Here is a 25,978-nt window from a genome sequence, read left to right on the forward strand (position 1 = left end):
GTTAAACACACACTATCTGACCTGTCTTGTAAATCCATCAAATCCCCTTTAAGTGGGTTTCTGCCAGGCCTCTCCCAGTCAGAGAAACCAAAGGTAAGAGTAGACATGTTGTCTTTCTCCTCATTAGGTGTCTCTGATGTTGATTTTCTTAATACCCTTCCCTGCCAATCTCTTCACAAAAAGGAACTATCCTAACTTTAGACTGCTAATCTTAAGGTGCTAAAAACACATTTGGCAGGGTTTATAATCGTATTGCAACGCTGTATTCTCGGATGTTAATTTCATCACAAGCACTAACAGGGAGGGAAGTTGGAAAATCCAAAAATAAACAACAGAACTTCTTTTATCAACAACTTTACTGCGTGAAGTGGAATGTAAATACACTGACTGAAAGTTATACACACATTTAGTAATATTCAGTACCAAAACAGACAGTCTTTGTAATCTGCCCCTTGACAGACTGACCTGTTGTTGTCAAATCCTCTGCCGCTCATCTGTCAGTCTCCATATCATCCTGACATGCGATGGAAGTAACATCTCTGATCCCCAAACTCCTAAAAAAGCTTCCAAACATCTCTTAGAGGTTGAGCCTTAAAAGACAAGTCAAGTGACAACAATAAATACCACAAATACACACACATATACATGCAGACGCACACTAACATACACACTGACCCCTGCCTACATACATTAACAAGCAGACAGCAGCTTATGGTGTGTATCCTGGGATAAATGTCAGCCCTGTGACTAAAGCCTGGGGGCGGGGCTTACCTGGTCAGAGACAAAGACAGGGCCAATCAGATTAGACTGTCAGTGAGGTAAGGAGGCCAAGTGAATTTAAGAGATTTGTCTGGCTCTAAGAAATCTGCTCTTCATAAACAGTTCAAGATGCAGTCAAAGCTCAACAGTCAGTGTCCACTCGACTCCTGTTCAAGCTTCATTTAAAAGAGCAGAAAAATAAATTTTAAGTTTTTTAATAAATATAAGCCACATGATAAATATTTAACCTGCCTCTTTTGTTTAGATCTTGTTAAAACAAAACAAAACTGAGCATGGTAATTGAATTATACACCGTCTGGTGCTGTTGGATGTGATCATTCCTTAATGTGTTCTGACATGGGATTAGCAATTAAACATGGCTGAACACCTTCTCAAGATTAACCCACATCCCTTTTCACACTTGCCCCGGCATGTATGGACGCATATAAACACACAGAGACCCACTTAGAGGTCTTCAAAAGCCCCTGGGCTCCTGTGATGAAAGCTGATGTCTGACAACACAAAAAGTGTTTTGGTTGGCAAGGGCATGTGAGTGCTTTCCATTGTTAGAGAAGAAGAAGTGCAGGGGGAGCAGGTATGTTTGGGGACTGGAACCGGCTTCAAGGCAAGGGTGGAGAACACACGGTCTGTTTTATGGCTTTAATGCCAAAGATTTGGAAGACTGAAGCAGTCATAATAGTCTGAACTCAACCGAATTGGACTTGTTGAATGTGTATGCTGTGCTTGGATATGACCACTGGATGTCAGCAGAGATGTGGTTAAAAGGAAAAGGTGACATGAAATGTTTTTTTTAACTGATGGGCAGGACACTTTCAGCATGAGAACATACGTTTTCAGAAATCTACACGTTATGTTCTCCTCCTTTTTTTAGTTCAGCCTCTATATAAAACTCATCAAAGCACTTATCCATCAACAACTGCTGTTTTATGTCTGTTGTAGCATGAGTAGTTTAGAGCAGGAGTAGAATGTGGAAAACAAATCAAACATACTCTGTTTGCATGGTTTTATTGGATGTTTTACTAAATCTGTTTTTACAGTAATGAATGAAATATGCAGTGGTAAACAGTATTTAATTTCAGAAGGCTTTTCACAACCCTTTCCTTGAATCTTTTTAAACGAGTGTGTGCCAATTGTGGCATTAAAGAGGGGTATTTTACCTTTTTTCTTTATAATGTCGCTCTTGTACTACCATAGTAGCATGATTAACAATTTTTAAAAAATCATTTTTTCCACAGTGTTAAAGAAAACCTACAGTATTTTTAGTAATCCATCTGAAATACTTTATTTTAGCTGCTGTCTCTTTAAAGTACCCTGCTCAACAAAACCCCTTCAGTCTGATTGGCCAGCCCTCTAGAGGCAGAGCTAATGGCAGACCTTAGTGTTTGAGGCCCGCCCACTCAACATGTCATGAACCAGTAAGAAGATCCTCATCATTTCAGCAAGTCTTGTGAAGATCTTGTGCAGTTTTGAATGGACCCACACGAGCAAATTACAGACAGTTTCAGGGATTTCTGCAACTTATGAGTACAAAGCAGTTTCAAAATTTACACACACTTAATATGGACATCCAGCATGTTCAACAAATGGAAAACATGGTTCATCTTCTTTCAGTTTTAAGTATGTTTCAGCAGCCTCATGGAGATGTTTGTAAAGCTTAAGCTTCTCAAGTTTCTGAAAATGTCCTGCACATTGACCCACAGCGGGCTGGGTGTAACACAAATCTTCCTAAACTAGTGAAAGGCCCTGGGGGTACAAGTGGGCGTGCGAACAAAATTTGTTCCTATCAGTGTTCTTCGGGGAGATGTTTTAGTACAGAACAATTAACATCCCCCCAAAGCTTTGAAATCTACAGTAAAACCTTGAGTGGAAATGTACAGTCTTCCAGTTTGTACTGCTTTTATCGCACTCTTCTACCAGCCCACTTGGCCTTGAAGTGCCAGAGAGGAAATTACTTTATGTTGAAAACCCACTGAAGCAAGGAGAGCATGTCCTGAGGGAAAACTTTTTAATTGTGATTATTATACTGTAGACTAACTCCCATGAGTCATGGATGAGTTTTTGTTTGGTATGTGGCAAGAAAAAGATATGAGCTTAAATCCAGTTCATTGTTCTTCACTGAGCCTGGGTTTGCTTCAAAAGACACAAGGGAATCTCCAGTAGAGAGCATCCATTGAAAGAACCCCTCTGAACCAAACTGGGAGACGTATGCCTTTGTCCTTCAGGCAAATTTCAAGGCTGTATCCGATGAGTGTTTGAGTTTAAGTCTCTGAGATAATAAACAGAGCAGAGATGAGAAGAACAACAACATAAAGGAGAAGTCAAAAGTTGGGGAGACAGATGGGAGGTGGAGTTGGGCACAGTGGGATACTACACTGGAACTTTTCTACAACAGTGAAACATGACTACTTGTGTTTACCCCCACCCTATTCCTCAACACACACACACACACACACACACACACACACACACACACACACACACACACACACACACACACACACACACACACACACACACACACACACACACAAACCTCTGCATGGCTCCCCTCCAGTTTCCTGTCCAGGTTTTAGCTGATTGCCGAGACGGCAGTCTTTGGGAATCAACAGCTATGAACACACTGAGTGGAGAGGGTTTTTTTTCCCCTCTGACAAAAAGAGAGGAAAGAGGGGAAGAGAAGACCACACTCACCATCTCACAGGGATTTAAAACAGGCAGGGGCAGCATTAAAGGTTACCTCACACGAACTGCACACCTGAACGTTCAGCATTAATCAGACAGTATAGCATTACATATAAAGTAGGCAACCCACCACCCTCCTTTGTGATGAAGTTAAGCGTGTTGAAGAGACAGATAGCCCGAGGAGGGTGTGTGTGTGTGTGTGTGTGTGTGTGTGTGTGTGTGTGTGTGTGTGTGTGTGTGTGTGTGTGTGTGTGTGTGTGTGTGTGTGACTGCCGTGAAGTGACGCCCTGCCTGCATCCAGATGTTTCATGTTTCCCTCTCGCGCTCGTCGGAGCAGTCTGTGCTCGCAGGGGAAAAGAAAAGTCTTCTCCAAGACCCATGTCACCTTAAAAGGTTAAAAGGACTATGAACAGCATGCATTCTGGGTAAAAAGTTGAGTTTTTCTTGTTCAAAATAACTGGGCTTTCAATTTGATGTGTGGAGAATGGAGAGCGGCAAACTCAGGGCGCTCGTGCTGCTTTGGGTGCTCGCGCTGTCTGTGCAGGGTCAAACTAGTCCAAACCAAGAAAATGGTAAGTTATCTTTTTCTTTTCAGTTCATTAAACTAATTTTTGTATTTACTAAAGAGACTAAACCCTTAAGCAACTGTCACTTAACTAAGCATGCTAATTGGGACAAAAGTATTTTGATGAATGTAGCTCTAAGCACTGTGATTTGCAGAATAAGTAAGCAAACATTTTTCCTCCGCCAACAAAGTGATTAACTGTCAAGGAAAACAGTCTTAAAATGCACATTTGGTGGGTAAAAGTGTCAAATATCACATAATTATCATCACACAGTGAAGTCATGTCAATGTCACTGTTGTTGTGGTCAACATAGAATTCCTCTGAAGAGTTTTACATTTTTTTCAGGCAGTTTGAGACATTATCCAATTCAAAAATGTTGATTTAGCGTTTTAGTAAAAATTCTGTGAATGTGAGGCTTTTTTAACATATTTACCTCTCTGGGTGGAAAGTATGCTCACTATAACCCAGAATTAAGAGTGCCACACATACAGAGATCCATAGCTTTAAATGACAGTTACTACATTTCATCCTTTATAAAAAAGAGGAAGAGACTATACTGCACGTTTTGGTCCGTTGTGTTTGTGGTCAGAATGGGCAGCTTTGACTTCATTTTAATTCCCTTTCATCACAACCCAAAAACCACAGTTGTACTCCATCAGACAAACCATGACCACAAGCATTATAGCTCAGACTGTGTCACAATTATGACTCTCTGTTATGTCTTTTTCATAGTGATCAACCTACTTCTGACGCTGAACATGACACACCACATAAACGGGGTGTCCAGGCTGCAGAGTCCTGCCGGTGTGGTGTACAGAATACGTCCCAGAGCCCCTCATCTGACTCTTCCACGTGAATACAACCACAAATTGTACTCAAGCATTCAGAGAGGCATGGGGGTTCATCTGGTGATGCATCAGGCATCAGGCTCTAGTGCTACTCTTTTTTCTCTCTCCACTGCGTCTTCACCCATTCTCCAAATCCTCTCCTCCACCCAAAATAAGTCTCTGAGTCTAGATTACCAGGCAAGAGAAGGTGCCAAAGGCTTAACCAGCTTTCGTCTCCCAGGGAGAAACCCTTTCTCCAGGGATGCGTGGGTGCAGTTGGCTGTGAGTCTGGAGACTGAAAGGCTAATATTTTTTGTTGACTGCCAAGAAGCTGTGGTTCTACCTGTGAGCGGTGAGGAAAAACTCAACCTGAAGCTGCCTGAAGATGTTGTTGTCACTCTTGCCAGCACCCCAGGGAGGAAAGAGAGTAAATTTAGTGTGAGTTTCTTGTACATATAGTACGTCATGCAGTTGCATACGTCACATTGTCTTCTGTCTGTATCACTTCAGAGTTTTTATGTCTGTTCAGTTTAATTGTGCTCTGTAAAGTTAGTTATCAATCATCATTTTTTTCTGCAGGGGTATTTGAAGGTGGCAGAGATTTCAATGAGAGCTTATCTAAGGCGCCCGTGGCTCTGTGACAACGTTACAGGTAAAGAGTTTAGCAACACATTGGAGCACACAGTGTGGAAATATTAAGAGAACCATTAGCTAGAAATAAGAAGACACTATTTTAAAACACCTATAAATATGTGAGTTGCTGACTCAACCACTAATGTTCTATTAAAACCAAGGACTTGTTTGAAAAAGTTATTCAGAGAAACAGTCAAACTTTATTTTATTTCTTTCTCTGAATCCTTTCTGGTCCTGTTCTTGGGGCTTTAACTTAGTTTCAGGATCACTTCGGTTGTTGTGTCTCAGATTATATCTTCTGTCCCTGAGGCAGAAATTACTCCAAATAGCCTGTTTGCCTTCTCCTCAGCAGTGGTCTTAATTTTGACTTAATTTACCCAGGATGTTTGTTTAAGCTTCAATTTTGGACTCAAGTTGATTTAAGAATTATTCAGGAATCTCCTCTCCCACCAACTTGTGCTTCCCTTTCCAGATGCCCATCCTCCGTCTCAGCACACTCACTCTCATAGCTCGGATTCTCGGACTGACAGCGGCCCAATGACCCAGCAGGATGCAGCTCCCAGTAAACCTCAAGCAAACCAGAGGTCAGCAGTCCAAACCCACCATTATCCTCCTGACATCCAGAGTGACCAGCTGCAGAGAGGTGTGCTGCTGGGCCCCCCAGGATCTCCTCAAGGAGTAAAGTCTGTTTCTCAGGCACAGACAGATGACAGGCTGAGGAAGCTGGAGAGGCAGCTTGAAGAGTTGGCTTTTATGTTGGACATGGTGAAAACTCAGGTGGATATGTTATAAAACAAATACATGAATAAGTCGTTTAAGAAGTCCAAGTGTTTCTAAGTGGAGTGACATCAATATTTTCTTTTCTACAGAATGTAGATCTACAGTCTCGTGTGCTTTATCTGGAGGGATGTGAGTGTGTCAGGCCTCAGTGTGAGTGGGAGGGGCGTGAAGTTGGTGATGGTCAAAGCTGGCAAACAGACCGAAACACTGTGTGTACATGCAAATCTGGAAAGGTCACATGCCAAGCTAATATTAAAGGTAACTCCAACTCAGCTGCTTCTTTCTCCTCTCAACACACACATCCAACGTCTTTAGTTGCAAGTTTTGCAGATGACCTGTTCTCTCACAGGCCCCTGTCTGTCTATTCTCTATCAAAGCAGAGGGGTGTCTTTTATCTTGACCTCTGACCCTGCCTGGTTTCACTGCTTTTATCTCTCCACCAGCAAAGAACCAGTGTGTCACACAGAGAGAAAGGATGATTTTCATGTGAGGATAAGTTGAGTATAAAAGTATCAAAAACACATGTAAATTGTATAAAAGGTACATGGACTATGATTAACTGAAAGGTTGTTTGTTCGATGAGCAGGAATTTATCTTGTGTCACCAGATTAAATGTTTCAGCTTTGGCTTTTGACTAAATATTTCTCAAGCTGTAGAAATAACCAACAGCTCCAGCAGTTCAAAGTCATCAGTGTTTTTTTTAATCCAAACCTTCATACCTAGCTAGAGAAAATGGTTTGCATTTTACACATGAGTGTTGCAATCACAAGTATATTAGCAAGCTAATGTAGCCCATGGCGTCTCGTAGCGTTCCTGATTTCCTCCATGGGAGCTTTTCTTGGTTTTATTGACAAATAAGTCCTTACTTTGTGTTCTGTTAGCCAGCAGCTCTCCAAAGCTGTTCAAAAGCTTGAGGTGGGTCATAATCATAAATGAACACAAACTTTCAAAAAACCTTTTTGTTTGGTGTCTTGAGACTGTAGTTTTCTCAAAGTGCTTACTACTTTTAGGACTTTCTTTTGAGGTTTTTGTTTTCTTTATGCTTTACTGGCATATTCAAAAGGGCAGAGATTGTACATTCAGAGACAAACATTCTTTTACAAGTCAGATCAGAGAAATGAAAACAATGACTGTTTCTCTTGTTTTTAGTCTTTCTTTTAACTAAATTTAGACTTACTAGCTGAAGGCACAGAGAGTGATTAACCACCTCTTCTAACTCTAGACGATGTGAACCACTGCATTTCTCACAACAATAATTCATACCTTTAATGTAACTGATTTAGTTTGTAGATCTCTCTGTGATTGGCTGTTATTAGTTCATGATTTAGCTCTGGACCATCAGGTGGCCTGCTTCATTGAGTGTGACCGATGGCGGTGCTTTGTGTACGTTTTTCCTTTGTTATTTTTGGCTCCTGGCAGGTTGAGGTTAAGGGCTGGGTTAGAGGAAAGAGCATCGCATGGCAGGTCCCAGGCATCAGCTCAATAAAGTAAAAACAAAAGTAGCTGTGTAAAACCAGTCCAGGGTCAACAGTTTGATGCTTGGGTGAGATATCACTTCATGGTTTTGAAATTCATGACAGTACACTACCCTCTTTACCAAGAAACCAAAATATGACCTGCAGGCCCCTGAACGGGCAGAGAAAACACTCACTAAACTGTTTTAGGTATGTTTTGATTTCTGCTGATTATGCTTGATTTTACTCTTAAAATATGAATTTAAACAGTTCTCAAGTTGAGTCAGTGAGTCATGTAGTCATCACAACATGTTAAGTACGGGTTAAGAAGACTGCTACACCAAAATCCATGTTGTGAATTGTAAGTTAGACTTTTTAACCAATGTTGTAGTGGTCTTGCTTTGAAAAACACTGTTTTTAGTTTTTTTTCAAGCCTCCTCACTGATTCAGAGGCTGTCCCCTTGGCTCTGCGCCCAACACCTGTCCTAATCTTGGCCGTCAGGCCTGCTGCTACAAGAACCCAGAGGCAGTCCGCTATGTGCCTAACTGTGTTTCCTGTTTTACGTGACAGGGACCAGCTACTAAAAACAATGTAATATGCCATGGCTGGTAAATATGAAATTATTGCCACAAAAAGAAAAGCAGCAGCTTACTTTTACAGGGCAGTGATACGAGATTGTAAATTCAGTGGGTATTTTGTGCTAAGCTTTTTCCTGTGAGAGCAATAGAAAGGAATTGTTAACGTCTGAAAGACAGTTACACAAATAAATAGGGCAAAGACTGCTGACAATGTTTGTCATTTAAGTTCATCAACTTTTAGTCACACTGTCACAGTGGTCGGGGTGATCTGCATGTTTCCAGGTCTTTGTTTGGTTGTTGTCATCTTTGTTTTTGGAGCCAGATGTGACCATATTTAAACAAGAGGATGAATAAGCATTGTTGTCCTGATTGACAGGCAGTCATCTTGGCCCCAGTTCACCGACCTGAAAGTAGATTTTTTCAGATTTTTTCAGCAGTTTAGATTATGAGCCTTTTAGGAAAATTTCTCAAATGATACTTCAAACAAGAAATGCAATATGTCCATACACTACTATCATATCAGATTTTGTTGTTGTTGGTCTTGCTTTGTTTCGTTTTTGCCTCTTGCCGTCCTTTGAATGAAGATTTGATGCTCTTAAATATCAGCTTTACTTTACAAACCCAGAGGCTACATCCATTATCCTTCTTTAGGTTTCCATCTTTTCTGTCCCCCTCTCTTCCCCTAAGCTGTCTCCTCACTCCCACAGAGTTATGTAAACTTTGTTCTGTCCTGCTCATTGTTTCATCAATGTAACACACATGTGCACAAAACTCCCCATTGACTGCTCTCTCTGTCATCGTCTTTGCCTTTTTCTCATCTTCGTTTTAATTGTATCAGTATGTAGATACACACTCACAGACTCTCACACAAGCTCACACACACTCACATCTTTGATCTCCTGCATGCTCGGCTTGCTAGAGGAAATGCCTGTTGACTGCGGGCACAGTGGGCTTCTCCACTGGCCCCTCTCACACTATGTGATTATTGCCCTGTCTCACCAACAAACACATCTTGCTCATCCTTCAGAGGGTCACTATTAAAATAAGTGTACACTGAAAAGTCCTGACTCTGCAAAAATAATCTGAAGAGGTTTCTGACGATTTTTGATGACAAAAATGACTGAGTATTTCTCAGTTTTGTTTTTTTTTCAACTTTCCTTGTGAAAACAAACGCATAATTGAGTTGCAACGTCAGTGATGTCATTCGTTGGGCTGGGGATCCTCCGGAAAACTGATTCCCTATTCAGTTTTCTCTCTGTTTCTCTGACAATAAATCTTTTTCAGTGTTAACAGACTTGCCGGTTGCAGTCTTAAGGCTGCAGGCACTAGTGGTTATTGTAACGGTCTATAAAACATGGTGTGTGAGAGAGCAGGCATGTGTATACAACATCAGAACCATGCTGTTCTGTCATTACTGGGAAGAAAGCAGAGCCAGATGTTCCACAGTGACCTAGACTAGAGGAAAGGTGAAGATAACCTGCAGGAAGCTTTCACATCCATATTCACTTTAACCTCTGTCTTACTTTCAGAGTGTGAGCTGGATGGTATAATTCATAATGTGTCCTACAGCACTCTGGATGGCTGCCAGACATGCACATGTAAGGTGAGTGTTTTACAGATGTGTGCATTAATACAAACATATTACTCAAGCCTAAACAGATGGTAGTCCCCCTCTGCTCAGAGTTTCTCTCTGTATGTTCTCCTTCCTGTCAGGGAGGTAACAGGGAGTGCACCCCCCTGCCCTGCTCTGCACTGGACTGCACTCAGAAGGACAATGTAGCGAGAGACTGCTGCCAGCAATGCAGAGGTAGGAACATGGGAGGTCTGTGTAAGATCTCACCCTAATAAGCTGTCTGACATGTTGTTTACAAATTTTGACATCCGTATGGAAGAAAAAACACAATAGATTCTCAAAAGTACAACAATGTTGTGTTATTGTCTGAACAATGAGAAGTTGAAAAAGATGGTCACAAATCATTAGTTCATTGACAAATACAAGTCACACTTCATTGGTCATATAAATCAAACCAGACTTTCATGTGGCAAAGAAAAATCATTGTTCCTCTGTCTTCTATTTGCATAGTGTTTTTTCAGTTTAATATTTACCAGATCCAGTCAAGACCTAGAATTAATCCCACAGCAAGGGGAAATTAAAGGGTAAAAACTTGTGGATTAAGCACCCCAAGGAGATTCATTTGGACACTGGAGCTAAAGTGGCTGAAAAGAAGAAGGACATTAAAAAGAAAGCTTAAAAGGAGTGTGACAGAGAAAAAAACACAAGTTAAGCACTTTATAATAATGTTCATGACAACCCACATGCAGCAGTTATCCTGCAGTGATCTGTCTAAACTTGAGAGTTAATCAATAAAATGAAGTGTGAGTTTTTTTTGGTTTTTTTGCTCTGCTTTGTGAGGCTGTAGTTGGTAGTTGAACAGCAGAAGGACTGTGAGTAACACCAAACAGAAAGTCTACTCACTCTCTGGACTCTAAACTGCAGTACAAACTAAGCTTACAAAGTTTGATTGTTCTCACATTTTACAATAGTGCTACATAACCACATATGAATACACAACTTTTTGTGCACCATACAAAAAGTAGCATCCATTCATTCACTTCCTGAACAAATGCATGCCTTAGCAAGTAGGGATGCACGATATCGGATTTTTGCCAATATCCGATTTGCCGATATATCAAAACCCCTTTTGGCTGATACCAATAATCACAAGTTTGTTTGTTTTTTCACTGTAAAGAAAGCTAAGTCTATCCTGTACTGGAATTTATATGTTACTCTAATTGTGACAGTCTTATTTGTTTAAGAAACACACATAAAACAAGACAAAAAAACATTTGATTTTACCATAAATAAGAAATGTATTATTTTTTCAAACTCAAGACATTCAGTATTGAAATACAGAAAAATAATTTCCTTAGATCATATGAACTTTAAATGTACAATGCATTCTTAAACATAACCAAGTTGCATTTGATTATTTTAGAGCTACTGTAACAACCTGGTGACAGACACAGAGCTCCGCAGTGCAAATACATGAAGTGCTACATTTTATTTAAGGAGCTTATTTATCAGATGGAAAATAATGATAATCCTAACTGAATAGCACCTTATTGGCTGTGCATATTGGCAGAAATTTTCATATCTGCCGATACCAATAAACGTGTAATTGTGCCGATAATATTGTGCATCCCTATCAGCAAGGCATTGTATCCCTATGACAGTGGGTGAAAGTGCTCATGGGAAACAGAGTCAGAATAACAGAACACGTCACTAAAGAGGCAGTATCATCATAGTACCACAACAGTCTGTAAAATGTGTTTTCAGGCTGCAGCCATTCTGGTGTTCAGTACGAACATGGAGCCCAGTGGAGGTCGACAGAGAGTCCCTGTGATGTCTGCTACTGTTCGGTGAGTCTGGTACTCTCAGCTTCACCGTCCATCACCTTCATCTTTCATCTTCACTGACATTGTTCTTTACTCACACCAGGAGGGTCGAGTTCACTGTGAGAGGAAACAGTGCAGCACTCCATGTAAAAACCCAGCTGCTCCTCCACCCAACACGTGCTGTCCAGTTTGTCAGGGTGAGTGTCTCTGATTTCTCACAGAAAAAATGTGAGTGTTCAGTGCCAAGCAGGGTCTTGTGCTGTGTTACAGGATGTGGTGTGAATGGTCATGACTTTCCTAATGGAGCTGTGATCCCTACTGGAGACCGGTGTCAAGAGTGTACATGTGTGGTATGCTACATATGGTCATTGTGAAAATCATATAACCACAAAAAAAAAATTTTCATGTCTTATTGTGAAACTGTTTTTCTTGTAGAATGGAGATGTGGTTTGTTCACCCCTTCCTTGTCCTGCTTTGTCTTGTCGTAACCCTGTGCATCGAGTTGGAGACTGTTGTCCACGGTATCCCACCTACCTTACCTCACCCATGTCGTTCTCAAACCTGTATCACTGCTTTTCCTTAATCCCTCATTTTGATTGTGCAGGGAGTATAAAAGTAAAATGCACAAATTTAGGTGCAAGTGGGAGAGAGTTTTTGTTGTGTGTTATTTATGAGTGTTAATGTTGTGTGTAGGTGTGAGCAGTGTGAATATGACTCAGAAATATATGTAGAAGGACAGAAGATCCCCTCCAGGACAGACCCCTGCATCCACTGCCGCTGCTCTGTGAGTTCAGCTGGGCTTTTTGTTTTCATTTTTCAGTTATGTGATAAGAGAGAATGTCTGTTTCAGAAGACGTGAGACAAAAGAATCAGTGTGGGATTTAGGGACATCTAGTGGTGAGGTTACAGACTGTTAAACTTATTGATAAACACTGCTGTAACAGTAAAGAGTAGAAGAAACTTGGATTAAGACATGATCCTCTCCCTCTGTAAGTTAAAAGTGCTAAATCCTGTCAATCAAATCACGCCTCGTATACAGAGGCCACAATTCCAGTTTGGCGCTGTTTTAACCTTTAGCTTTGACTCTTTGCTCCATATTTTCCACCGTGCTCTTCATCCAAAATTTTAGAAAACGCATCAATTGTCCTAACTAATGAAGACATAAATGCCTTAAATGTAACCAAAAAAGTATTTCACTACATTTTCCAAGTGTAGCATTTTTCACTGTCTCTTCAGGAAACGCATTGGCCAAATAAATACAAAATCATCTTTATTAATCTCATATCAGTTAATATTTGGGTCTGTTAGATTTTCCTGTCAAGCTAAATCTTAAACCTTTGTAAATTTGGAAATGCTGATCCATGAAATCAGAGTTTCTGTTTTAGTTTCTCTCTATTTGTCTCGCAAGGCAGGCGAAGTGTCTTGCGAGCGTTTTGATTCATCATGTCCAACACTGAGCTGCAGCCATCCGGCTAAACGCAAAGAAGAGTGCTGTCCCTCATGTGATGGTGAGGCTATCTGTAAACTAAATTGTTTTACCTTTTACACCTTCAAACAGCATTGTTTAGAATTTCTCCTGTCTTCCTCAGACTGTGAGTATGACAGGAGGGTGTATGCTGATGGAAAAGTGTTTAACCCTGCTGGAAGTGGACCCTGCCTGCAGTGCAGGTGTAAGGTACGTATATAAAGGTGGTAAAGACTCAGGTGGGTGTATTGTTCAAAATATGTTTAGTCTAAGGACCTGGAGTGTGAGAAAACCTTTCCAAAAGGGGTAAATGTCTTAAAAAGTGATAATGTTTTCACAAATATTACCTGTATGAAGCTGCTTTTGAAATGCTCCTATGATCCTAAAAACTCAGAATGATCGTGTGCCTCTATGTTGCAGACTGGAACTGTTATTTGCCATGAGGAGAAATGCTCTCCTGTCCAATGCTCCAACCCAATCATAGACCCACATCTCTGTTGTCCAATATGCAAAGGCAATAATACACAAAAAAAGTGCAGAACAAACACACATACAGGTTCACACAGATATTTGCAGCTCTTAAATGTATGACATCCCTTTTCTCTTTTTTTAATCGTAGCCTGTGTGTTGGAGGGAGTGGAATATGAGGAAGGCTCAAGCTGGCAGCCTGAGGGTCCCTGCTCTAGATGCACCTGTGTGAACGGCGAGACCGTGTGTACACACACACGCTGCCCTCCTACAGAATGCCTGCATCCCACCAAGTTGACTGGTAAGAGTGTGTGTGTGTGTGTGAGCTCTTTTCAACCATGTGAATCTGTACCACATCACATACTGTCTGATTTCTGCCCCAGGCTCCTGTTGTGCCGTATGTGAAAGCTGCACCTACAACCACCGAATCTACAGCAACGGGCAGAGGTTTACAAGCCCTGAACAGCCCTGTCACATGTGCACCTGTCAGGTATGCCTCTGACTCACACTAAACACAACTGTTGGCCTAAAAATGTCATAGATGTGGGGTGCATTTGAGCTAGCAGCTGTACAGACGCTTCAATTCTCATGTAAGAGAGACGTTTCCAGTCTCTCCTGTTCAATACAGAATAAAATGTTTAAAAAAATAACTTCAGAAAAGAATCAGGCAGATAAAACTTTCTTTTCTCCTCAGCATGGCAGTGTGGAGTGTGAGAGGAGACCCTGTCCTCCTCTTAACTGCTCCAACTCATACCCACCACCTGGAGACTGCTGCCCCAAATGCCCAGGTACCCAAAACCAGAATATGTGTCCAGTCAATCAAATGGTAGTCCATTTGAATCAATCTTATCCAAAGTCATCTTAGTTTAACATGATTGTTTGTGTCTTTATCAGACTGCTTGTTTGAAAATCATGTCTTTGTGGATGGAGAGGCTTTTCCTAATCCAGTTAGTGTGTGTGAGGAGTGTAAGTGTGTGAGCGGTACAATTGACTGTCACCGGACACAGTGTCCTCATCCTCACTGTAACGCACCGCTGCCTGGAACATGCTGCCGGAACAACTGCAACGGTGAGGAGATAACAATTTTCTACCTAAAGTATGATGAATCTCACATTAACTTGTTACTTTTACGTTTTCATTTTCATTTAGCAGGCACTTTTGTCCTTTTCTCTGTAAGGTTGCAGCTATGCTGGGAAAGAATATCCAAACGGACAGGACTTTCCACATCCCACAGACGAGTGCAGGACATGCAGCTGTCTGGTAAGAATATCAAGTGCTTCTCATCTTGCAGTGCTGATATCTGTGGGGGTTTTCGAGCAGGTTTTCCTTTCAACCAGTGTTGTGTTTGTTTCAGAATGGCAATGTTCAGTGTCTGATGAAGAGGTGTCCACCACTGGCGTGTTCCAACCCAAATATGCTGCCAGGAGACTGCTGCCCTCAGTGTCCAGGTGAGAGTGACAGATAGGGGCAGCAACAGCTGACTCTGTCACAACTTTATACAACACATACCCTGTTAAGTTATCTTCTCATATTTTACTTTTTGTTACCTCCACCCAGGAGGTAATGTTTTTGGGAGAGTTTGTCTGTATGTCTGTGTCTGTTTGTCTGTGTCTGTTTGTCTGTGAACAACATAACTCAAAAACTAAGGAACAGATCTTGAAGAAGTTTTCAGGAAATGTTCAAAATGGGATTAGGAAGAAGTGATTAAACTTTGGAGGTGATCCGGATCACCGTCTGGATCCAGGACTTTTTTTAAAGGATTCTTTATCATTGTCGGATAGGGACGTTTTCATTATATGTGTATATAACTACACTATAAATTGTTGGATTGCTTTGCAAAACAATACAAGACAAGGTCACAATAATTTCTGACAAATGTAAAAGTACAATCCAGATCCTGGCAATATTCTGGATACTAAGATCCAGAACATGAAATATGTACTGGGTCATCATAATTTTCAACACTGTCAGAAAACAAATTATCAAACCTGCAACGAACACCAAATTGTAGCAGACAGTCTGCTGAAAGGGAGTATAACATTAAAGTAGGACCTAAGTGTTGCGTGACGATGACAATATGCTTGGTGGAGATCTGCGCTCTCTGAGTGCTTTTCTAGTTCTATTTGTATAGGTAGTTTGTATTTATAAACAAAATAACAGCATTGTATCACAAAGCTTAACACGGGTCAGCAAAACTTTTCAAACAATATTGTTTCATTGTCAGGAATCCCCTCTGTGCTTGCCTACAATGTTAATTTGTGATTAACAAAGATTACAAAGTGATTTATTGAAAACATCCTTTTCATTGACTTCCCTTCAGCTCTCCCATCCGACTGTGTGTATGAACATCGACCCTACAGACACAATGAGCGTTTCTACCACCCATCTGACAGCTGTCGATCATGCGTCTGCACCGACGGGAGCGTTCACTGTCAACGAAAACCCTGCGCTTTCGCTGCATGTTCTCACCCCATCACACAGGAATGCTGCCGGACCTGTGAAGGTAATGTTTCTCAGTCTCACAAAGGAGTAGTTGCATTGGTAGTTGGTCAGCCAGAATGCTTATTAAGTCTTATTCCCCATTGCAGGCTGCCTCTATGATGGCCGAGAACGAGCTAATGGAGAAACATGGGACAATCCATCAGACCCATGTGCAGCGTGTGCTTGTCGTGACGGCTCTGTGCGGTGTGAGAGGAAGCGTTGTCCACCAGTGAACTGCAAACACCCTGTCCAGAGGCAGTGCTGCATGTCCTGTGATGGTGAGTGAAGTAATGTATAAAAAAAAATAAACCATCTATAACAAGTCCATTACAAAGAGTCTTTTTTTCTGCTTTCAGGCTGCCTGTTTAATGGCAGAGAATATCCTGATGGCACAGAGTTTGGTGATGACAAAGACCCATGCGGTGTGTGTTACTGTTATGGAGGGGAGGTTGTCTGCACTAAGTTACCCTGTTACGGAGACTGTAGCCATCCCTACAAACCAGCTGGACAATGCTGCGGAGAATGTCAACGTATGGGGATTGAGATCTCATCATTAACTCATATTCTTATTTTTTGTTTGTTTATGTTCTTAAAAATTAAACAACCACCTTTTATTCAACAGGCTGCTTCTTTAACAACGCAGTCCTCACAAATGGACAGTCAGTCCCTGACCCAGGAAACCTCTGCTCTGAATGTACCTGCCAGGTAGCATGAGCACACACATGTTCACCCACATGTTCACACACACATTCCTGCTGATTACTCTTCTTAGACAACATGCCATGCTTTTGCCTGACAGACGGGCTCAGTGCGCTGCACGAGGAAATCATGTCCAGCAGCACATTGTCCTCACCCTGTCACCAACGCTTGTGGCTGTCCTGTGTGTGAAGGTATGAACTTACCAATATAATAAGTTCATTTCAAGTAACATGATTTGTTTTTAATTAATTTAATTACTTTGGTTTCCTTTGGTGAGCAGGTTGTCATTTCCAAGGTTTGACTTATTTTGATGGACAAACGCTCCCAGGTGAAGAGGGTGGATGCCAGGACTGCACATGCTCAGTAAGGAGGGGAGAAGCTAAACGAGGTTGGGGCCTACTAAATTTCAACCAACAAACTTTTCTGTTTTGTCCATCTCTACAGAGAGGTGAAGTGGTGTGTGCAAAGCGAAGATGTCCGTCTGTGCCATGTACACATCCTGCCCTCGATGGTTGCTCATGTGGAGTGTGTGATGGCTGCAACTTTAACGGACGAGGCTGTTTCAACGGAGAACGCTTCCCACACCCAACAGACCGCTGCCAGCTTTGCTCCTGTCTGGTAGCTTCGCTTATAGTTTTTAATGAAACGCTGTGGATTTAGAACGTCAAGATTACAAAATATAAAATGCAAAATGACATTTGGTCATCTAATTTTTTTTGTCTGTGTGTTTTTTTGTATAGAACGGTGGTGTGGTGTGTACAGGTGTGTCTTGTCCCAGTGTGTCCTGTTTGCGTCCAGTGACCCAGCCTGGTGAGTGCTGTCCTGTCTGCACAGGGATCTGTCTCCATCAAGGGAAAGAATATCAGTCAGGCTCCTCCTTCACATCACCATCTGATCCGTGCTCATCATGCTCCTGTCTGGTCAGTGAGACAAGGATGAAATGTTAAAAAATAAGAGATCCAAACTAACATTTCCTCGTTAACTCCTCTCCTGTCCCTTACTTCTGGTTAGAATGAAGTTGTGAACTGTCAAAGGAGACCTTGTCCGGTCCAATGCTCCCATCCGGTCCCTTCAGATTCCTGCTGCCCTGTCTGTGACTCCTGCCTGTATGAGGGTGTCGTCCACTCTCACAGTCACACCTTCACACCCTCCACCAACCCCTGCCAACGCTGCACCTGTGTTAGAGGCACTGTCACCTGCGTGCCCATGGTCTGCCCTCCAACACCCTGCTATCAACCGGTTACCAAACCAGGACAGTGCTGCCCTGAGTGCACAGGTACTTCCCACTGTTTGGGTACATTTTATCTGAAGGAGAACATATGATTGCTGAGTTTATATGGTTATTTTGAAGATAATGTTAATTGACTCAGTAAAACTGGGAGTTTTATGTTTCTACTCCTTTCTACACATGGATTACTACTCACCAGCAGGAGGTAAATATAATACAGACTGGTTTATTGAGAACAGAAAGTTCACACCTAAATGATTACAATGCTGAGCTTACATGTGTGTTTAAAGTGTGAAATATCCACCCCACCAAAGATGCTACTGTACTGATCATGTAGGAAAAAATCTAATTGATTCAAATTTTCCTTTCTTTTGTCTGTCTTTTCTCTCAGTGTGCACACTTAATGGTCTGGAGTTCAATGATGGGCAGATGTGGACCCTAAGCTCAAATCCCTGCTCCACCTGCACCTGCCAGGTCTGACACCTCCATCTTGTCTTCTTTCTCTTCATCCATGTAGCTGTTTTCTGTTTCACTTCTTAAACTCTCTGGCTGTTTTCATAACCTGCCTACTACTTTGGCTGAAATTCAGTATGTAGTAGGTAGGTAGCGAAAACTTGAAAAATCTGCTGTATGCCAAAAATCCCTGAATGTTCTACTAATCCAGAAAAATTTCTCAGTATGCAACAGACCAGTCTACCTGTCATACTGTTTCCCACAATGCATGGCACTAATGCTGTTTGTCTATGTGGGTGGCAGGTTTTGGTGAATTAACGCCATCTACTGGAATGTGTCAGCACTATAACTGCAATACAACAATAATGTTAGACGGTTCGTGAGATAGAAGTGAAGTGTTGCAAAACAAACATAAGTAACTCTTGTCATTTCTAATTGTAAAAGAGGTGACTACTTCTACAAATTTATTAGCCCATATAAACCACTAATTCACTTTTTAAACCATACTTGGAATATATAGAAATGTTTTTTTTATTAGCTGTAAAAATAAAAATCCCTTCCAGATTTATATTCAGTTAATGATATAACTTCTGGTGTAAGATTTAAAATCAAATATGATAATTCTTCTATGATATGATTAACAAAATAACTAAAATGCCAAGACCTACCCCAAGTTTGTGTTGTACACTTATAATAAAGGCAAAAAAAATTCATCTGAAGCTCAATTTTCCAAAATAGAAAACCAGAGTATACTACAAAACAGACCCGACAGACAATCATGTTTCATACTACATGCAAAAGCAGTAGGCAGTATGCAGTGCCTGCTACATACTACATTCACATGTAGTATGCAGTAGGTGGTTTGGAAAACAGCCTCTGTGTCTTTCAGGCCGGTGAGGTGCAATGTGCAGCTCCTCAGTGTCCCAAACTGCCTTGCATGCATCAGGTGACTGATCCAGGAGCCTGCTGTCCTCGGTGCAGAGGTAAACACTGAATATCACAGTCAAAAGAGGGAAAAGTTCAGCCACTGACTGGAACTTTCATCTGCAGGTTGCATGTATGGAGGGGAGGAGCACACTGAGGGCAGCAGCTGGTTTGCAGATACTACCCCATGTATGACCTGCATGTGTGTTGATGGGGTGACCACCTGCTCTGAGGTGCGCTGTTTGTCCCCCTGCACAAACTTCATTAATGTGCCAGGGGAGTGTTGCCCTGTCTGTGCTGGTGAGAAAAACCACTTTGAATGTTTGTATTTGCATGAGGAAGCTTAAGCTTTTGGAGCCCAAAAAAATGAATAATATTTTTTGACAGACTGTGTATTTGAGGGCCAGGTGTATGGACCAGGTGACAGTTTCCATCCGGCCGGTGATCCCTGTCAGATCTGCACATGTGAGGTACAATACAATGACACCTGATGGCAGAAAAAAACAGAATATTCAGACAATGCTTCTGTTTCAGCTTTGTTTTTCTTCATTAATCTTTAGGTTTTAAAACCTCAAAAAGTAAATGAAAAACATTTAAAAAAAATACAACACAAAAAAACCACAGAAACATGAATATTAACGAGCTTAAAAAACACAGAAAAATACAGAAATCTTCAGATCTCACTCTGGTAAAGATCAAGTAAATCACCTTGCAACTTGATCAATATGTTGTCAGAGTTGTGTTTCAATCACCCCGTTAATCATTTTTATAACTAAATGGTCAAAGCATTTGAATTGTTTACAGATAAGACAGTGCAGAGGTTATGGTTCAGAAGTGTTACTCCTGACAGTAGCAGCTGTGATTGAACTTTGTGTCTCACACCACAGGTGATGCCAGATGGAGAGCAGCACTTAAAGTGTTACAGGAAGCAGTGTCCAAGTCTGGTTGACTGTCCCAAGAGCAACATCTTGTTCTCTGGACCTGACTCCTGCTGTCCTGTCTGTGCACGTCAGTACCAATCTGCGTTTTGTGATGTCATCTCTGTGATACATTTTCTCCTAATGCTGTGTTATCTGATTGTATCTACAGAGCCTCTCAGTAACTGCACATCTGCACTGATTGGAAATGAGGTGTTGGCAACTGATGATCCATGTTTCACCTGCCAGTGCAGAGTAAGGCAGCGACAGTACATATTAGCTCTGTTCACACGTAGCCGGGTATTTCAGAAACCGATACGTTTATGCCTGTCATCCACACGAAACCACAGCTTTACGTCACCAAAAACCATGTATTCTGAAAACTCTGGCCAAAGAGAAGATTTTGGAAACTTTCTAAAACGTCACAGCTGAATAACGAGGGCTCATTCTGATTGGCTGACAGGGGTTTTACGTCTGGAAAACATGGCCAAATCTGGGTTTGGCATTCCTCAAGCTGCACTTGTCGATGGATTTTCCTGCGGCATGTTGACTAAAGTATTTTTAAACACAAAGTGGGGGGGGTTATCAGGTTTTTTGAAAATACCCAGCTATGTGTGGACCTGGTGTCAGATTTGTTTCAGTTGTACATAGCCTAAAGGGATTTTTCACATTTTTATCCAAGAAATAATTTAGACAACCATTAAAGGCATAATTTCAGAAAAAAACTTCTTTCAGGACCTGACATGGACCTGCTTACACAAAAACTGCCCTCCACTCACTTGCCCTTTTGAAGAACAGTTCACCCCTCCAGACTCATGTTGCCCTGTGTGTAAAGGTAAGATCAAAACTACTTCTTCTGTTCAGTCTGCCTTTAATGGTAGTAACTGATCTGCAAGGGTTGACGGCTCTCCTGTGTCTCATACAGATTGTGTGATTGAGGGACAGAACAGACGTGTGGCGAATGGCAGCAGATGGACAGACAGCGACGATGACTGTGTCACATGTAGCTGTATTGTGAGTCTGCAAGAATTATAACAAAAACAATGTTGGCACAACACTTTTTGAGACAGTGGAGTGCGTGTTAACACAGGTGACCTTAGGATATTGTGTTTTGTGTGTGTGTGTGTTTCCCTTCAGTTGGGTTACATCGAGTGCAGCATTGAAGAGTGTCCTCCTGCTGTTTGTCTGACTGGCCAAAAACAAGTGAAGACTCCAGGGAAATGCTGCCACGAGTGCCAAGGTACCACTGCCAGCTGGAGCAAAGAGCACTGATTGTAGTGCCTCATCAAACTATCTATTAGCATAGCCTGGTTTGTTCTTGTGCATGTGTGTTGCAGATTCTGGGGCATCTTGTTTGCACCAGGGGACGGTGTATCACTCCAACGAACAGTGGGATGTGGATGAGTGCACCAGCTGCACCTGTGTGTCTGGAGATGTGCACTGTTTCAGTGAACGCTGCCCTCCTCTCACCTGTGCAACAGTCAGTACAACAAACACTCACATAGACAATCTTTCAATGTGTTTCATCACATTTTCCCATGATGCTTCACTGACTACCAGTCTGTGCAGTGACTTTTAATGTTGGATGTTTCTCATGAGTATTTCCACTCCTGTTGGCTCATCTGAGCTCATTTTGGCACTGCAGATATTTGGTTCCCCCTCAGTCACCAGGCTCCTCAAAGTTACACAATAAGTGAAGCAGTGTGTGTGCCTGTCCATGTGTGTGTCTATGCTCAGGATGAGATGCCAGCCATCGTCCCTGGTTTGTGTTGCCCACATTGCCTTCCTCGTCCAGCAACCTGCATTGCCTTCGGCGATCCTCATTACCACACCTTTGATGGCCGCATGCTGCACTTTCAGGGAGCGTGCACCTACGTCCTGGCGCAGGACTGTGAGAATGGAGACTTCAGGTGCAACCACTTTTAAATATCATATAATATAACATTATGTGAACAGTCACTTGTACTCTTATGTCAAACTCAATGATTCCTCGTTTTCTGTTCAGTATCCATGCCACCAATGAAGACCGAGGGCGTAAAGGTGTGTCCTGGACCAAAGAGGTGACTGTGTTTATCGGAGACATCACAGTGCAACTACTGCAGGACTGGATTGTAAAGGTTTGTGTCATCAAATCCTGCAAATGATTTAACATGTTTCTCTTCTGTGTCAACTCAGACATTTTCCTACTCCACAGGTGAATGATGAGGTTGTGATTTTGCCATTTCTCAAAGAACCGGACATCTATGTAGAGCGGCAAACCAACACCATCTTAGTGAACACTAACATTGGTTTAAAGGTAAAACCTGTTCACTATCACTCAACATATCACTGGAGATATCAGGTCAGATACTCCCAGTTTTAATAGACTGATCTATCACTGGTTCACCTCTAGGTGCAGTGGAGCGGTCGTTCACATTTGGAAGTGAGTGTGCCCGGCTCCTATAAGGGCCACACCTGTGGGCTCTGTGGAAACTTCAACAACTACCACCAGGATGATCTCCAGATGCCCAGTGGACGACTCAGTCTGTCAGAGTCTGACTTTGGAAACAGCTGGAGGGTAGCGTAAACACAAAGGGGATCCAGGAAAAATGATGTAAAAGTAAGCTGCAGGAAAATTACTCAAGCCCATTTGTCATCTTAGGTCACAAATGGAAGCCATGCCCTCTCATCCTGTCGTGCGGGTAAGGACGTAGACCCCTGCAAAGATGCAGGATACCAGGCCAAGAAGAGCGCTAACGCTCGCTGTAAGGTGCTGAAGTCTGCTGTGTTTAAGCCGTGCCATCGTGTGGTGCCGCCTGAGCCCTGGTACGGAGCCTGCGTGTACGACCTCTGTGCCTGTGGGGCCAACACTGACGAGTGTCTGTGTGACACACTGGAGGCTTACGCCAGTCAGTGCAGAGAGGCTGGAGTCATCCTGCAGTGGAGGAGTCCATCACTGTGTGGTTAGCAACTAACAAACACACACAGACCTATGAATCAATCTTTTAGTTTTTTTCAGTAATTTATTCAGTAAAGCTGGTTACTGGTTAAAGTAAACCATTATAGCTCCTCTTGTAACAGCCTGCCGTGTTTGTCAATGTCTGTCTTCCACAGCTGTGGGTTGTCCGGTGGAGAGGGGCTTTGTATTCGACGAGTGTGGCCCCCCTTGTCCTGTGACCTGCTTCAACGTGGACGTACCACTGGGGGTGATAGAGAGCCACTGCTTCAAGCCCTGTGTTCCAGGCTGCCAGTGTCCTGCTGGTCTGGTTCTTCACAACAACTACTGTATACAGCCTGACAAGTGCCCTAAGATCATCCATCAGAAGCCTTCATAAAGCTGCACCAGTGGACACTTACCTGTAAACACACCTAAATGCACTAATCATCTTCTGTTACTGTACACACAGTTTTTAAAGAAACATATCTCAACAGATGAACCTCTATGACCTGTGGATATAACAAAGAGGCTAAGTGAAAATCTACAATTGACTGTTTTTATACAAGTTTTCATTCTGTGATATGTAGCACTGAATATTTATACTACACGTGGGTTTGTTGTTTTCATGTCACTTCCATTGTACTTAACACTTTGAGAGGATACTGTACACAACATGTTCAACAATTTTTATATATTACCAAAGCTTTGTTATTCTGTACAGGTCGATTTCAGCACTGTGTGATGACTGACTGTGGTGATAGACAGTGAGCCACATAACCTCAGGTTCTCTCATTCTCCAATGAATAAATAAAGTTTACCCAAACAATTGTACGATTTCATTTCTGTTTTGCAATCAGTTTGCTTTATTAATCGTGGTGCTGTGTGGAGTATGTAATGTCATAGTTTACCAGTTCACAAAATCTTGATTTCCTCATAGGATTTTGGAAAAAAAAATGTGATTTTACAACATTAAGTAAGCTAAGGTAGGTCAAAGAAATCAATTTTCTTAAAGATTATAAAAAATAAAGATATTAACTTTGTATTAACAATAGCACCTCTGTGAGAAAAATGTGTATCTGTAAAGTTTGCATAAAAACTTTTCTTCTTTAAAGTCTATCTTGAAAAATTAGTCACAAATTTGTTTATATTTTGAATTCCAGTAGCAGTAATTTAGTGTTTCTTCAAGGGAGATTAGCCCTTCATTAGTGATGTGAGCTTTCACTATCTTAATGCTGCACAAACAGCTGTAACATGTCACATGACCATGTATCACCTATCACTCCTCTGTCCCTCTGACAGATACCTGATCAAGCTGTAACCATAGTGATACCCTGTATAATTGATTAGCCCACAGCGGTGAAAACATGGAGCAGGTAAGACGTGTTGATGTTGAAGCTTGAAAACAACAATGTGCTGCCTGAAGAGCCACCCTCATGTCCTTGTTTCTGTTCATAGGATTGTATCCGTGGTATATACCGATCCCTGGGTTTGTCTGTTGGAGCAAAGTTTTCCCCTGCAGATGTGAGTGATCTCTTCAGTAAAGTGTTTCATGTTCCTTCCAGCACTGATGCAGCACATGTGGCCATGGAGAAGGTAAGTATACTCGGAACTGAAGGCAGCTTTGCCTTACTCATCACTGCTTATGGCATGCTCCATGTGCCTGTGAGGGGTTTGGATGTGTTCAGATTGCAGGAGATGACAGTGGCTGGTGTTGTGCTGGTGAAAATGTGCTGGATGTTCTCCTAGAAATGGAAAAAGAGAGAGAAAAGAAAGACAAGGTACAAGTGTCTTTTTTGAAGCAAGATAAGTGTGAGAAATGAAGATGATGTTAAGTTTTTACTCCTAAAAGCAAGTATTGTCTTCTGTAGCTTTACTGGGACCTCCAGCTGCTAAATCTTGGAAATCTCACAAATGAGCCAGTAGTAAATGATCCCCTGATAAAAAACACCTTACACCAGAAAGCAGAACTTTCTACTCTCAGAAAATCTCACAGCCAGTCAGAGCGAGAACCTCTCCATCCAGATACCTGTGACACAGACAACCAACAGGTATGTGCCAGCAATGTGTGTGCTGCCTGGGAAGAATCACTCCATTCATCCTAACTTTTACTTTCCTCACACAGAGGGGGAGACTGATGGGAAATAATGAGTTGTATGGCAGTGTGAGAGCTGTGAGGAAGCTGAAGAAGGCGTCCAGGCAGAGCTGGGTGAGGTGATTATCAGAAGTGTCCGAAGATGGATTGCTGCATTTGGATATTATCCCTTTAAGACAACAAGACAGTACTTTAAGTCTGGTTAAATTATCATATTTTCCTGCTGATACCTTTCTTCCCCCTTAAAACTGAAGCACAAATGACCCCGGACTAATTTTGAGGCGACATAGTATCACTCTTTGTGTATACATTTCCATGCTTGCATCCTTTTTTAATCAAGAAAATATTTCAGGTATACAGACGTATGTTTCACAACCCCTCCCTTGTGTACAGAGTTGTTTGGGGTTATGCTGTTGATGCTTTTTGCATATCTTCTCAGATTGGCATCAGAAGGCGTGCAAAGTATACTGCCCCATCCAACACTGGGTGAAAGCCTGGGGTCTGGATGTCAGGTCTGGGGCTTTCTGTCCCTGTCAGAAGTCCTCCTCTTCCTAGAAGTGAAGTATGATGTGGTGACCCATCTGTTTTATACAGAAATGCTTCAGGAGCACTACAGTAAGAACTACGCATAACGCAG

The 25,978-nt window shown here is 41.9% G+C and overlaps 1 protein-coding gene across 1 annotated transcript; it reads left to right on the forward strand.

Annotated features, from left to right (window-relative positions):
- Positions 1-3,826: 3,826 nt before the first annotated feature.
- On the forward strand, positions 3,827-24,061 carry kcp (kielin cysteine rich BMP regulator). Its single transcript, XM_074677632.1, has 46 exons — positions 3,827-4,034; positions 4,761-5,293; positions 5,435-5,507; positions 5,961-6,265; positions 6,358-6,526; positions 9,831-9,904; positions 10,015-10,108; positions 11,639-11,721; positions 11,801-11,894; positions 11,968-12,047; positions 12,133-12,218; positions 12,391-12,481; positions 13,106-13,205; positions 13,287-13,372; positions 13,583-13,676; positions 13,782-13,931; positions 14,014-14,120; positions 14,325-14,418; positions 14,525-14,698; positions 14,808-14,890; positions 14,985-15,078; positions 15,951-16,133; positions 16,219-16,389; positions 16,468-16,641; positions 16,734-16,816; positions 16,911-17,001; positions 17,091-17,173; positions 17,255-17,428; positions 17,551-17,730; positions 17,822-18,086; positions 18,430-18,512; positions 19,381-19,474; positions 19,542-19,715; positions 19,803-19,885; positions 20,303-20,423; positions 20,505-20,587; positions 21,068-21,167; positions 21,258-21,346; positions 21,470-21,572; positions 21,670-21,812; positions 22,070-22,242; positions 22,338-22,449; positions 22,527-22,628; positions 22,725-22,889; positions 22,974-23,274; positions 23,426-24,061. Exons 1-46 carry the CDS (start codon positions 3,947-3,949, stop codon positions 23,644-23,646), a joined length of 6,303 nt encoding a protein of 2,100 aa, XP_074533733.1. The 5' UTR covers positions 3,827-3,946; the 3' UTR covers positions 23,647-24,061.
- The last annotated feature ends 1,917 nt before the right edge of the window (positions 24,062-25,978 follow it).

Source organism: Halichoeres trimaculatus, unplaced genomic scaffold (assembly GCF_033239565.1).
Source record: "Halichoeres trimaculatus isolate MK-OKI-2021-1 unplaced genomic scaffold, fHalTri1.1 fHalTri1_scaffold_10, whole genome shotgun sequence".
Classification (NCBI taxonomy): Eukaryota; Metazoa; Chordata; class Actinopteri; order Labriformes; family Labridae; genus Halichoeres; species Halichoeres trimaculatus.